Source organism: Oncorhynchus gorbuscha, unplaced genomic scaffold (genome assembly GCF_021184085.1).
Source record: "Oncorhynchus gorbuscha isolate QuinsamMale2020 ecotype Even-year unplaced genomic scaffold, OgorEven_v1.0 Un_scaffold_1397, whole genome shotgun sequence".
NCBI lineage: Eukaryota > Metazoa > Chordata > Actinopteri > Salmoniformes > Salmonidae > Oncorhynchus > Oncorhynchus gorbuscha.
The window spans coordinates 25,001-40,000 of NW_025746184.1; the positions used below are offsets into that span (position 1 = coordinate 25,001).

At 44.1% G+C, this 15,000-nt stretch overlaps 1 protein-coding gene across 1 annotated transcript in view; it reads left to right on the forward strand.

Annotated features, from left to right (window-relative positions):
* Positions 1-309: 309 nt before the first annotated feature.
* The window catches only part of LOC124022462 (dysbindin-A-like), a gene marked incomplete at its 5' end in the record, with an annotated part of 42,790 nt that continues 28,099 nt past the window's right edge, over positions 310-15,000 (forward strand). Inside the window, 3 exon segments of the mRNA XM_046337371.1 lie at positions 310-442; positions 3,233-3,365; positions 13,597-13,619. Of these exon segments, the coding sequence (XP_046193327.1) occupies positions 310-442; positions 3,233-3,365; positions 13,597-13,619 (289 nt within the window).

A 15,000-nucleotide genomic window follows, 5' to 3' on the forward strand; every position in this document is an offset into this window, starting at 1 on the left:
TCTCTCTCTCTCTCTCTCTCTCCTCTCTCTCTCTCTCTCTCTCGTCTGTCTTCTCTCTCTCTCTCTCTCTCTCCCTCTCTCTCTCTCTCTCTCGTCTGTCTTCTCTCTCTCTCTCTCTCGTCTGTCTTCTCGCTCTCTCTCTCTCTCTCTCTCTCTCTCTCTCTCTCTCTCTCTCTCTCTCTCTCTCGTCTGTCTTCTCGCTCTCTCTCTCTCTCGTCTGTCTTCTCGCTCTCTCTCTCTCTCTCTCGTCTGTCTTCTCGCTCTCTCTCATCTGTCTTCTCTCTCTTTCTCTCTCTCTGTATGTCTCAGACAGTGGATGGAGAGGTGGTGATGCTGTCTGCACACTGGGAGAAGAGAAGAGCAGCAGTGGTGGAACTACAGGAACAACTACAGCAGATCCCAGGCTTCCTCACAGACCTGGAGACGTGCACCAACCGCATCGGTGAGTCACTATGTCTGAGTTTAGTTTTCACTCTTCTGCTCAAGTGTGTACTTGCACACTCTTTCTCACATGGATTTTACAATGGTGGAAACTCTCCAGACAATGCTTACACCAAGTGCACACTTGGGGGGGGGAAGAGGGTGGAAATTCAGGACGTAGCCTACGTATCAGACTGCACCAGGAAACCTTTAGGGCCAGTCAACAGTGGATCATATTATAGTGGAGAGAAATGTCACAATTACTGAATGTCAATGCCACTCTTCTTTAAAAATACATTTTAGGGGGACCTTTTGTTACCATTGTTGTAGAGTAGGTTGAAGTCAGGTGTTTATGACGGGCTGAGCTGTGTTCACCTTGAGAGAGCGGTGGTACTGTAGGGCACCAGCTGCCACGGCCTGCCTGTTACCTGTGGTGCTTCAGCTGGGAGTGGGGTAATAATAGCTACTGGTGCCAACATGATGAAGGGGGGTTGGTAGGCAACGACAGAGGCAACGGGAAAAGATGAAGCCTTTTTACACATGGCTAGTTTGAAACACAACACGTTTATAGTCTTAAGGGGACGGATCTGACATCAAATCTGACTTCAGAATCAGATTCCCAAGTCACCTCTATAGGTAGCTTGAACTACTTCCACATCATATACCATACAGCACGGAGTAGTCTTCGATACTTTCTGTATTATTCCATGCATCGGCCTTTACCAGTATGTCTCAGTCTTCTCTAAATAGTTTCTAGTTTTGTACATTGTTCATAGTGAGTAGTGACAGAGATCTGATCAGGATAATAATCTGTCTCTGTTGTAGTGTACCCTGAGATTTGTCTCTGTTGTAGTGTACCCTGTGATTTGTCTCTGTTGTAGTGTACCCTGTGATTTGTCTCTGTTGTAGTGTGCCCTGTGATTTGTCTCTGTTGTAGTGTACCCTGTGATTTGTCTCTGTTGTAGTGTACCCTGTGATTTGTCTCTGTTGTAGTGTACCCTGTGATTTGTCTCTGTTGTAGTGTGCCCTGTGATTTGTCTCTGTTGTAGTGTACCCTGTGATTTGTCTCTGTTGTAGTGTACCCTGTGATTTGTCTCTGTTGTAGGGTACCCTGTGATTTGTCTCTGTTGTAGTGTGCCCTGTGATTTGTCTCTGTTGTAGTGTACCCTGTGATTTGTCTCTGTTGTAGTGTACCCTGTGATTTGTCTCTGTTGTAGTGTGCCCTGTGATTTGTCTCTGTTGTAGTGTACCCTGTGATTTGTCTCTGTTGTAGTGTACCCTGTGATTTGTCTCTGTTGTAGTGTACCCTGTGATTTGTCTCTGTTGTAGTGTGCCCTGTGATTTGTCTCTGTTGTAGTGTGCCCTGTGATTTGTCTCTGTTGTAGTGTACCCTGTGATTTGTCTCTGTTGTAGGGTACCCTGTGATTTGTCTCTGTTGTAGTGTGCCCTGTGATTTGTCTCTGTTGTAGTGTACCCTGTGATTTGTCTCTGTTGTAGTGTACCCTGTGATTTGTCTCTGTTGTAGTGTACCCTGTGATTTGTCTCTCTTGTAGTGTACCCTGTGATTTGTCTCTGTTGTAGTGTACCCTGTGATTTGTCACTGGCCATAGGGTGTGTTCTCCTAATGCCATTGATTTCCTGTTGATTCGCCAGATGTCTCCAAGCCTGAGCCCAAAACTGCCAAGCCCAAAATCTGGACATTAGAGCAAACAACCCTTAGATTTGTATTTTATTTGAACTCACTGTTCAGCGCTGGTTGTGCTGTGATCCATGTTAGATAGTAGTTGGATTGTTTAGAACTCTGAGGACTTTCATTCCATCATTCTAGAATGGGTGTCTCCTGTCTCAGCCAATGAGTTGCACGTGATGTGAATTCTAGCGAGCACATGGAAAATTCCAGTATGAACAGACTGAGAGATGTGTTCTAGGAAGGTGAAAGAAGTTGAATATAATTCAGTGGACTTAACTTCATTTAGAATATTGACATTTGTAAGATTTGTTCCTGCCCTGTATAGAGTTCCAGATAATGCCTCAAAAATGGCATATTTCCTTTTTAGTCCCGAGTGGAGCAGCGGTCTAAGGTTAGGTGAGGGTTTGACCGGGGTCGGCTGCCATTGTAAATAATAATTTGTTCTTAACTGACTTGCCTCGTTAAATACAATTTTAATTAATAAATAGTGCTCCAAGTACAAACAGTTTCCCTATATGACCACCAGATGTCAGTGTTCACTTGTGTTTCAGTAGTGTTGTGACTCATAGTTCCTTTGTGTTTTATTGGAAATATTCACATGAAAATATTATACAGAGTCTGGCAACAGTCTCCCAGCAGCAGTTGGACAGAGTCTGGCAACAGTCTCCCAGCAGCAGTTGGACAGAGTCTGGCAACAGTCTCCCAGCAGCAGTTGGACAGAGTCTGGCAACAGTCTCCCAGCAGCAGTTGGACAGAGTCTGGCAACAGTCTCCCAGCAGCAGTTGGACAGAGTCTGGCAACAGTCTCCCAGCAGCAGTTGGACAGAGTCTGGCAACAGTCTCCCAGCAGCAGTTGGACAGAGTCTGGCAACAGTCTCCCAGCAGCAGTTGGACAGACACAACAATGAGATACAGCTTCATAGCACAATGAAGTTGTCATGACAATAGTTCCATCAGGTAGCCTAGCAGTAAAAAGCGTTGGGACAGTAACTGAAAGGTTGCTGGTTTGAATATGCCGATGTGCTCTTGAGCAAGGCACTTAACCCTAACTGATCCTGTAAGTCTCTCTGGATGACTGAAATGACTAAATGTAATATGTTCCCTCCCCCTCTGCCACATACAGCCCACCTGGAGGCAGACTTTGAGGAGCTGGAGAGCCGGCTGATGTACCTGGACAACCTGTGTGGTCAGTGTGAGCAGCAGCGCTTCAGACACTTCCAGGTCCTGCAGCTGGAGAACTACAAGAAGAAAAAGAGGTAGGTTTTCCATTCTCTCTGACCTCAGGATTTTACAACATAATAACGTTGTGGTCATTCGTCCTGGCTAATACTCCACTTCATTTGACAACCATCCGCCAACTCTATATCCCTGAGTTATTGTCTGATATCAAAACAGGTTCACCCCTTGATGCACCACTGTGCTGTGTCCAGATGGATTCCTCAGTATCATAACATAGTCTCATACCGGCCCAGGCAAAACAAGCAGCAGGGTCAGAATGCTGTGGGAGGTGTGACATTTCAGACATTTCAAAATGATATATATATTTTGCAATATCATCTATATCTGGTTTTGCTTTGTCATTATGGGATATTGTGTGTAGATTGACGAGGGAATAAAAAACGAATCCATTTTTAGAATAAGGTTGTATCGTAATTAAAATGTGGAGAAACTCATTGGGTCTGAATACTTTCCAAATGCACTGTATGAACAAGCTCCACATAAAATCTGTTGATGGCTATAATTATCACATAGTCACAGGAAAAACCCTTACTGAATCTACAAGCTGCACTTGTAGCTGCTCATTTGTGACAGGTAGACTAGTGTCCTGTCCAGGGGATTGTTGTGTCTTTGGCTATGCCGGATTGAGTGATATGACATGCTATTCTATAAAATAATTTTTCTGTAATTAATATTACCCGATTAAGCTAATCAAGTAAATAGTTAACTAGGAAGTCGGGGCACCACGAAAGAATGTTTATAGAGCTGTTGTCTTCCGAGTAAACTCTTAAAGACCTGGTCATCTTTTAAGTCAGTAACAGTCAATATTTAATCCTCACTTTATTTAGTCTCATCTGAAAGTTGTAAATTCTCATCTTCACGAAACCTGGCTAACAAGTTGAATCAGCCATACAAAATTTGGTTTAATTATTTATTTACTAAATACCTAACTAATGACACAGAATTACATCTACACAGAATGAATCATACATTGATGGACCTGGTGAACGGAGGCGATACAGCGGCTGGTTACACAAAGAAAAGGAGGGGGGGGTTTGAGTGAAAGAGCGGGAAGACTGAGTAACAAAGGGAGAAGCTATGCTATCGTAAATACAGTATATTATGCATTCTAAATTACCGCCTATTTGAGAAAGGAAAATGCAATAAATATTTACTCTGAGCTCTGCTTCGGTAGATTGGTCATAGATGGTAGGCCGGGTTGTCCTTTGAAGACTGTCTAGTGGTGAACTGGAGCGTGGTAGAATGGATACTCTGTCCGTCCTCTCCTAGCCCATGTTTAGCGGGCGGAGGGGGTAGCACTTCTTTAGTGAATAACAGTTCAAAGTTCACACCAAGTTGCCATACTTTAAGCTCGTGCTATATTCTGGCTGGTATAGTCGAAATTCATGAGAGCCAGAAACCTTGCTTGTTTGTAGGTGACCAAATACTTATTTTACACCATAATTTGCAAATAAATTCATTAAAAATCCGACAATGTGATTTTTTGGGGATATTTTTTGTTGTTTTAATTTTGTCTGTCATAGTTGAAGTGTACCTATGAAGAAAATTACAGGCCTCTCATCTTTTTAAGTGGGAGAACTTGGCGTGGCTGACTAAATACTTTTTTGCCCCACTGTGTGACCCATTGACGTTGTATATCCTAAAATATTCACATCTGTGGGGGAAATTGGATACTTCATAGAAACGTGTACAGAAAGCGATGTACTGTCATTGCTGCTTAAGCCTTTCTGCACCTCGGTAGAAAACCTTTACAGCAGCAGTCCTCCAGTGGCATTGTCCTCTTATCTGTGATGTGGGATTATTATTCTGTACGCCTTTACAGCAGCAGTCCTCCAGTGGCATTGTCCTCTTATCTGTGATGTGGGATTATTATTCTGTATGCCTTTACAGCAGCAGTCCTCCAGTGGCATTGTCCTCTTATCTGTGATGTGGGATTATTATTCTGTACGCCTTTACAGCAGCAGTCCTCCAGTGGCATTGTCCTCTTATCTGTGATGTGGGATTATTATTCTGTACGCCTTTACAGCAGCAGTCCTCCAGTGGCATTGTCCTCTTATCTGTGATGTGGGATTATTATTCTGTACGCCTTTACAGCAGCAGTCCTCCAGTGGCATTGTCCTCTTATCTGTGATGTGGGATTATTATTCTGTACGCCTTTACAGCAGCAGTCCTCCAGTGGCATTGTCCTCTTATCTGTGATGTGGGATTATTATTCTGTATGCCTTTACAGCAGCAGTCCTCCAGTGGCATTGTCCTCTTATCTGTGATGTGGGATTATTATTCTGTACGCCTTTACAGCAGCAGTCCTCCAGTGGCATTGTCCTCTTATCTGTGATGTGGGATTATTATTCTGTACGCCTTGAGGTTCTCATTACGGTGTGATGCTGCCGGACGGGTTACCTAGAAAACAAAGCTGCTTCTTCAATTCCACTCGTTACGCCGTCAGAAACTGCCAGGTCTATTTGATGGCATGTCCACTAGACTAGAGTCATCATTTTAAGAGCCCAGTGCTTCATTTGTCAATGTGAGCGTGAGAGTGGGCTGACCTGGGGAGTTCTGAGGTAGCAGAATGCATGAGAGAGAAAATAATTCACCTTTTCTAATAAAAGCATTGCATGCATATCACCGTATTGGCATTGAGCAGTGGAGTAGAGACACTTACTGACATTCCACACATGGGGACATTTTTAGTAGCCCGGGGTCCTGGGAAAATGTTGGCCTTTTATAAACACATTACATGGAGTTGTCTTTTTACATGACTGGAGACTGACAGAATCTTGTTTTAATACCACACACCTGATGGAGACTGACAGAATCTTGTTTTAATACCACACACCTGATGGAGACTGACAGAATGTTGTTTTAATACCACACACCTGATGGAGACTGACAGAATGTTCTTTTAATACCACACACCTGATGGAGACTGACAGAATCTTGTTTTAATACCACACCTGATGGAGACTGACAGAATCTTGTTTTAATACCACACACCTGATGGAGACTGACAGAATCTTGTTTTAATACCACACCTGATGGAGACTAACAGAATCTTGTTTTAATACCACACACCTGATGGAGACTGACAATCTTGTTTTAATACCACACACCTGATGGAGACTGACAGAATGTTGGTTTAATACCACACACCTGATGGAGACTGACAGAATCTTGTTTTAATACCACACCTGATGGAGACTGACAGAATCTTGTTTTAATACCACACACCTGATGGAGACTGACAGAATCTTGTTTTAATACCACACCTGATGGAGACTGACAGAATCTTGTTTTAATACCACACACCTGATGGAGACTGACAATCTTGTTTTAATACCACACACCTGATGGAGACTGACAGAATGTTCTTTTAATACCACACACCTGATGGAGACTGACAGAATCTTGTTTTAATACCACACACCTGATGGAGACTGACAGAATCTTGTTTTAATACCACACACCTGATGGAGACTGACAGAATCTTGTTTTAATACCCACACACCTGATGGAGACTGACAGAATCTTGTTTTAATACCACACACCTGATGGAGACTGACATAATTTTGTTTTAATACCACACACCTGATGGAGACTGACAGAATATTGTTTTAATACCACACACCTGATGGAGACTGACAGAATATTGTTTTAATACCACACACCTGATGGAGACGGCAGGCTACTATGACACTGAGAATCTGAGATCAATAAAAGCACCTTGGCCTCCCGGGTGGCGCAGTGGTTAAGGGCCCTGTACTGCAGCTCTAGCTGCGCCACCAGAGACTCTGGGTTCGCGCCCAGGCTCTGTCGTAACCGGCCGCAACCGGGAGGTCCGTTGGGCGACGCACAATTGGCCTCGCGTCGCCCGGGTTAGGGAGGGTTTGGCCGGTAGGGAAATCCTTGTCTCATCGCGTACCAGCAACTCCTGTGGCGGGCCGGGCGCAGTGCGCGCTAACAAAGGTCTCCAGGTGCACGGTGTTTCCTCCGACACATTGGTGCAGCTGGCTTCCGGGTTGGATGCGCGCTGCGAAGCAGTGCGACTTGGTTGGGTTGGTTCGTCTCTCCCGTACGGGAGTTGTAGCGATGAGACAAGATAGTAGCTACTAAACAATTGGATATTATTACGAGATTGAGGAGAAAAAGGGGTTAAAAAATAAATGAACCTCGTCTTGAATCCATCACTAGTCCAGGCCTCGGTGTGTGGAGACACGTTGTAGGTTACAATATGAGGAGGAAATTATAGTCCTTTTTTATGTTACCTTTTATTTAACTAGTCAGTTAAGAACAAATTCTTATTTACAATGACGGTCTACACCGGCCAAACCCGGACGACACTGGACCAATTGTATGGGACTCCCAATCACGGCCGGATGTGATACAGCCTGGATTCGATCCAGGGACTGTAGTGATGCCGCTTGCACTAAGATGCAGTGCCTTAGACCGCTGCGTCACTCGGGAGCCCAGTTTCACTGAATCACTCACTGATGAGCAGCTCATTCTCTGGTGATTGACGACGCGCTCGTGTCAAAAGCTTCTCTCTCTTCTTGTAAAACAATATTTGGAAGTAGATCTAATATGTTGGTAGCCTACAGCAGAGTGTTTTCAGCAGGAGCCATTTGCATTTCCAACCTGTGTTTTCACTGACAGATTTGCCTCACGTTCCCGACTGTAGGCTCTTTCTTTGTATTGGGTTACAGTCCACAGCTAGTGGTCCTCTGTGGCTAAATGATAGTCCTTTTTATTGGGCTACAGTCCACAGCTAGTGGTCCTCTGTGGCTAAATGATAGTCATTTTTATTGGGCTACAGTCCACAGCTAGTGGTCCTCTGTGGCTAAATGATAGTCCTTTTTATTGGGCTACAGTCCACAGCTAGTGGTCCTCTGTGGCTAAATGATAGTCCTTTTTTATTGGGCTACAGTCCACAGCTAGTGGTCCTCTGTGGCTAAATGATAGTCCTTTTTATTGGGCTACAGTCCACAGCTAGTGGTCCTCTGTGGCTAAATGATAGTCCTTTTTATTGGGCTACAGTCCACAGCTAGTGGTCCTCTGTGGCTAAATGATAGTCCTTTTTATTGGGCTACAGTCCACAGCTAGTGGTCCTCTGTGGCTAAATGATAGTCCTTTTTATTGGGCTACAGTCCACAGCTAGTGGTCCTCTGTGGCTAAATGATAGTCCTTTTTATTGGGCTACAGTCCACAGCTAGTGGTCCTCTGTGGCTAAATGATAGTCCTTTTTATTGGGCTACAGTCCACAGCTAGTGGTCCTCTGTGGCTAAATGATAGTCCTTTTTATTGAGCTACAGTCCACAGCTAGTGGTCCTCTGTGGCTAAATGATAGTCCTTATTATTGGGCTACAGTCCACAGCTAGTGGTCCTCTGTGGCTAAATGATAGTCCTTTTTATTGGGCTACAGTCCACAGCTAGTGGTCCTCTGTGGCTAAATGATAGTCCTTTTTATTGGGCTACAGTCCACAGCTAGTGGTCCTCTGTGGCTAAATGATAGTCCTTTTTATTGGGCTACAGTCCACAGCTAGTGGTCCTCTGTGGCGAAATGATAGTCCTTTTTATTGGGCTACAGTCCACAGCTAGTGGTCCTCTGTGGCTAAATGATAGTCCTTTTTATTGGGCTACAGTCCACAGCTAGTGGTCCTCTGTGGCTCAATGATAGCCCTTTTTATTGGGCTACAGTCCACAGCTAGTGGTCCTGTGGCTAAATGATATTCCTTTTTATTGGGCTACACTCCACAGCTAGTGGTCCTGTGGCTAAATGATAGTCCTTTTTATTGGGCTACAGTCCACAGCTAGTGGTCCTCTGTGGCTAAATGATAGTCCTTCTCATGCTGTACTGGGCTGTTCTGAATGATTTATTTCTGAACAGGAATTCTATAAGTTTGGTAAATGTATTTCCATTAATCAGGGTGCTGCAGCTCGTTCAGAACCCTTCACGTGGCTATGATTCTATAAGGAAATAAATGATGAAGTGCAATGCTGGAGAGGTTCATTAAAGGTTTTTTAACCTTTATTTAACTAGGCAAGTCAGTTGAGAACTAATTCTTATTTTCAATGACTGCCTAGGAACAGTGGGTTAACTGCCTGTTCAGGGGCAGAACCACAGATTTGTACCTTGTCAGCTCGGGGGTTTGAACTTGCAACCTTCCGGTTACTAGTCCAACGCTCTAACCACTAGGCTACCCTGATGGGAGTTGCAGGCTCATGCCTTGCAGAGTAGAGGGAGCGATATAACAACTAGAAGGAGATTCACTTTCAGTGATTTATGTGAGACAAAATGAAGCGTCATCTGTTCAAAGGAAAACAACATGACTGTTATTCATGTCAGGCCTTGGCATTATAGTGCTTATAGTCGTGCGGGTTTGGCCGGGGTAGGCAGTCATGATGAATAAGAATTTGTTCTTAACCGACTTGCGTACTTAAATAAAGGTTAAATAAAAAAGATTTGTGTTTTTAGTTGTACTTTGCCATTAGACAGCCATTAAATAGCCCTGGCTGTTAAGTGATGTGTAAACCCAGACAGCTGAAAGACTTTGTTTCTGGCCTTGATTCACAGATGGGAGGTTATTGTTCATCTGAGGGTAGAGACTAGAGAGAGGAGCTGATGGAAGGTTATTGTTCATCTGAGGGTGTAGACTAGAGAGAGAGGAGCTGATGGGAGGTTATTGTTCATCTGAGGGTAGAGACTAGAGAGAGAGGAGCTGATGGAAGGTTATTGTTCATCTGAGGGTAGAGACTAGAGAGAGAGAGGAGCTGATGAGAGGTTATTGTTCATCTGAGGGTAGAGACTAGAGAGAGAAGAGCTGATGGGAGGTTATTGTTCATCTGAGGGTAGAGACTAGAGAGAAGAGCTGATGGGAGGTTATTGTTCATCTGAGGGTAGAGACTAGAGAGAGAGAGGAGCTGATGGGAGGTTATTGTTCATCTGAGGGTATAGACTAGAGAGAGAGAGGAGCTGATGGGAGGTTATTGTTCATCTGAGGGTAGAGACTAGAGAGAGAGAGGAGCTGATGAGAGGTTATTGTTCATCTGAGGGTAGAGACTAGAGAGAGAGAGGAGCTGATGGGAGGTTATTGTTCACCTGAGGGTGTAAACTAGAGAGAGGAGCTGATGGGAGGTTATTGTTCATCTGAGGGTATAGACTAGAGAGAGAGAGGAGCTGATGGGAGGTTATTGTTCATCTGAGGGTGTAGACTAGAGAGAGGAGTTGATGGGAGGTTATTGTTCATCTGAGGGTATAGACTAGAGAGAGAGAGGAGCTGATGGGAGGTTATTGTTCATCTGGGGGTATAGACTAGAGAGAGGAGCTGATGGGAGGTTATTGTTCATCTGAGGGTATAGACGAGAGAGAGAGAGGAGCTGATGGGAGGTTATTGTTCATCTGAGGGTATAGACTAGAGAGAGAGAGGAGCTGATGGGAGGTTATTGTTCATCTGAGGGTGTAGACTAGAGAGAGGAGCTGATGGGAGGTTATTGTTCATCTGAGGGTGTAGACTAGAGAGAGAGAGGAGCTGATGGGAGGTTATTGTTCATCTGAGGGTATAGACTAGAGAGAGAGAGGAGCTGATGGGAGGTTATTGTTCATCTGAGGGTATAGACTAGAGAGAGGAGCTGATGGGAGGTTATTGTTCATCTGAGGGTATAGACTAGAGAGAGAGAGGAGCTGATGGGAGGTTATTGTTCATCTGAGGGTATAGACTAGAGAGAGAGAGGAGCTGATGGGAGGTTATTGTTCATCTGAGGGTATAGACTAGAGAGAGGAGCTGATGGGAGGTTATTGTTCATCTGAGGGTATAGACTAGAGAGAGAGAGGAGCTGATGGGAGGTTATTGTTCATCTGAGGGTATAGACTAGAGAGAGAGAGGAGCTGATGGGAGGTTATTGTTCATCTGAGGGTATAGACTAGAGAGAGAGAGGAGCTGATGGGAGGTTATTGTTCATCTGAGGGTATAGACTAGAGAGAGAGAGGAGCTGATGGGAGGTTATTGTTCATCTGAGGGTATAGACTAGAGAGAGAGAGGAGCTGATGGGAGGTTATTGTTCATCTGAGGGTGTAGACTAGAGAGAGGAGCTGATGGGAGGTTATTGTTCATCTGAGGGTATAGACTAGAGAGAGGAGCTGATGGGAGGTTATTGTTCATCTGAGGGTATAGACTAGAGAGAGAGAGGAGCTGATGGGAGGTTATTGTTCATCTGAGGGTAGAGACTAGAGAGAGGAGCTGATGGGAGGTTATTGTTCATCTGAGGGTGTAGACTAGAGAGAGAAGCTGATGGGAGGTTATTGTTCATCTGAGGGTAGAGACTAGAGAGAGGAGCTGATGGGATGTTATTGTTCATCTGAGGGTGTAGACTAGAGAGAGGAGCTGATGGGAGGTTATTGTTCATCTGAGGGTAGAGACTAGAGAGAGGAGCTGATGGGAGGTTATTGTTCATCTGAGGGTAGAGACTAGAGAGAGGAGCTGATGGGATGTTATTGTTCATCTGAGGGTGTAGACTAGAGAGAGGAGCTGATGGGATGTTATTGTTCATCTGAGGGTATAGACTAGAGAGAGAGAGGAGCTGATGGGAGGTTATTGTTCATCTGAGGGTATAGACTAGAGAGAGAGAGGAGCTGATGGGAGGTTATTGTTCATCTGAGGGTATAGACTAGAGAGAGAGAGGAGCTGATGGGAGGTTATTGTTCATCTGAGGGTATAGACTAGAGAGAGAGAGGAGCTGATGGGAGGTTATTGTTCATCTGAGGGTGTAGACTAGAGAGAGGAGCTGATGGGAGGTTATTGTTCATCTGAGGGTATAGACTAGAGAGAGGAGCTGATGGGAGGTTATTGTTCATCTGAGGGTATAGACTAGAGAGAGAGAGGAGCTGATGGGAGGTTATTGTTCATCTGAGGGTAGAGACTAGAGAGAGGAGCTGATGGGAGGTTATTGTTCATCTGAGGGTGTAGACTAGAGAGAGGAGCTGATGGGAGGTTATTGTTCATCTGAGGGTAGAGACTAGAGAGAGGAGCTGATGGGATGTTATTGTTCATCTGAGGGTGTAGACTAGAGAGAGGAGCTGATGGGAGGTTATTGTTCATCTGAGGGTAGAGACTAGAGAGAGGAGCTGATGGGAGGTTATTGTTCATCTGAGGGTAGAGACTAGAGAGAGGAGCTGATGGGATGTTATTGTTCATCTGAGGGTGTAGACTAGAGAGAGGAGCTGATGGGATGTTATTGTTCATCTGAGGGTGTAGACTAGAGAGAGGAGCTGATGGGAGGTTATTGTTCATCTGAGGGTAGAGACTAGAGAGAGGAGCTGATGGGATGTTATTGTTCATCTGAGGGTGTAGACTAGAGAGAGGAGCTGATGGGAGGTTATTGTTCATCTGAGGGTAGAGACTAGAGAGAGGAGCTGATGGGATGTTATTGTTCATCTGAGGGTGTAGACTAGAGAGAGGAGCTGATGGGAGGTTATTGTTCATCTGAGGGTAGAGACTAGAGAGAGGAGCTGATGGGAGGTTATTGTTCATCTGAGGGTGTAGACTAGAGAGAGGAGCTGATGGGAGGTTATTGTTCATCTGAGGGTGTAGACTAGAGAGAGGAGCTGATGGGATGTTATTGTTCATCTGAGGGTGTAGACTAGAGAGAGGAGCTGATGGGAGGTTATTGTTCATCTGAGGGTAGAGACTAGAGAGAGGAGCTGATGGGAGGTTATTGTTCATCTGAGGGTAGAGACTAGAGAGAGGAGCTGATGGGAGGTTATTGTTCATCTGAGGGTATAGACTAGAGAGAGGAGCTGATGGGAGGTTATTGTTCATCTGAGGGTAGAGACTAGAGAGAGAGAGAGGAGCTGATGGGAGGTTATTGTTCATCTGAGGGTGTAGACTAGAGAGAGGAGCTGATGGGAGGTTATTGTTCATCTGAGGGTAGAGACTAGAGAGAGGAGCTGATGGGAGGTTATTGTTCATCTGAGGGTATAGACTAGAGAGAGAGGAGCTGATCTCTGCTGTATCTGAATGAAGCTTTAGAATGAGCATCATGTAGTTATGGACTCAATGATGGACTCACTGTAGCAGCACTTTGCAGTTGTTGTTAAATGAAAAGCATGTTACAATTGAAATGTCTTACTGTTTTGTCTGTTCCTGCAGTTTGTCTTCATAGATAGTAAAGGAACAGGCTGTAAAGACTCTGGCACAGAGCGTGAGGGACACGAGTGAAAAGACTGCTTCTAACTGTTGTTCCTATTGTCTTTCACAGGAAAGAGCTGGAGTCTCTCAAAGGTAAGAACCCATCTAAACAGAACCCATCTAAACAGAACCCATCTAAACAGAACATTATTCTCATGTACAGTCAGTAAGATGTCCTCTAAACAGAACAGTATTCTGTACAGTCAGTAAGATCCCCTCTAAACAGAACAGTATTCTACAGTCAGTAAGATGTCCTCTAAACAGAACAGTATTCTGTACAGTCAGTAAGATCCCCTCTAAACAGAACAGTATTCTGTACAGTCAGTAAGATCCCCTCTAAACAGAACATTATTCTGTACAGTCAGTAAGATCCCCTCTAAACAGAACAGTATTCTGTACAGTCAGTAAGATCCCCTCTAAACAGAACAGTATTCTGTACAGTCAGTAAGATCCCCTCTAAACAGAACAGTATTCTGTACAGTCAGTAAGATGTCCTCTAAACAGAACAGTATTCTACAGTCAGTAAGATCCCATCTAAACAGAACATTACAACGTTACTTCACCTCCAATAGAATGAACAGTGTGACATTGCAACGTTACTTCACCTCCAATAGAATGAACAGTGTGACATTACAACGCTACATCACCTCCAATAGAATGAACAGTGTGACATTACAACGTTACATCACCTCCAATAGAATGAACAGTGTGACATTACAACGTTACTTCACCTCCAATAGAATGAACAGTGTGACATTACAACGTTACTTCTCCTCCAATAGAATGAACAGTGCTACATTACAACGCTACTTCACCTCCAATAGAATGAACAGTGCTACATCACCTCCAATAGAATGAACAGTGTGACATTACAACGTTACATCACCTCCAATAGAATGAACAGTGTGACATTACAACGTTACTTCACCTCCAATAGAATGAACAGTGTGACATTACAACGTTACTTCTCCTCCAATAGAATGAACAGTGCTACATTACAACGTTACTTCACCTCCAATAGAAGGAACAGTGCTACATTACAACGTTACTTCACCTCCAATAGAATGAACAGTGTGACATTACGTTACATCACCTCCAATAGAATGAACAGTGCTACACTACAACGCTACATCACCTCCAATAGAATGAACAGTGTGACATTACAACGTTACATCACCTCCAATAGAATGAACAGTGTGACATTACAACGTTACTTCACCTCCAATAGAAGGAACAGTGCTACATTACAACGTTACTTCACCTCCAATAGAATGAACAGTGTGACATTACAACGTTACATCACCTCCAATAGAATGAACAGTGCTACATTACAACGTTACTTCACCTCCAATAGAATGAACAGTGTGACATTACAACGTTACATCACCTCCAATAGAATGAACAGTGTGACATTACAACGTTACATCACCTCCAATAGAATGAACAGTGTGACATTACAACGTTACATCACCTC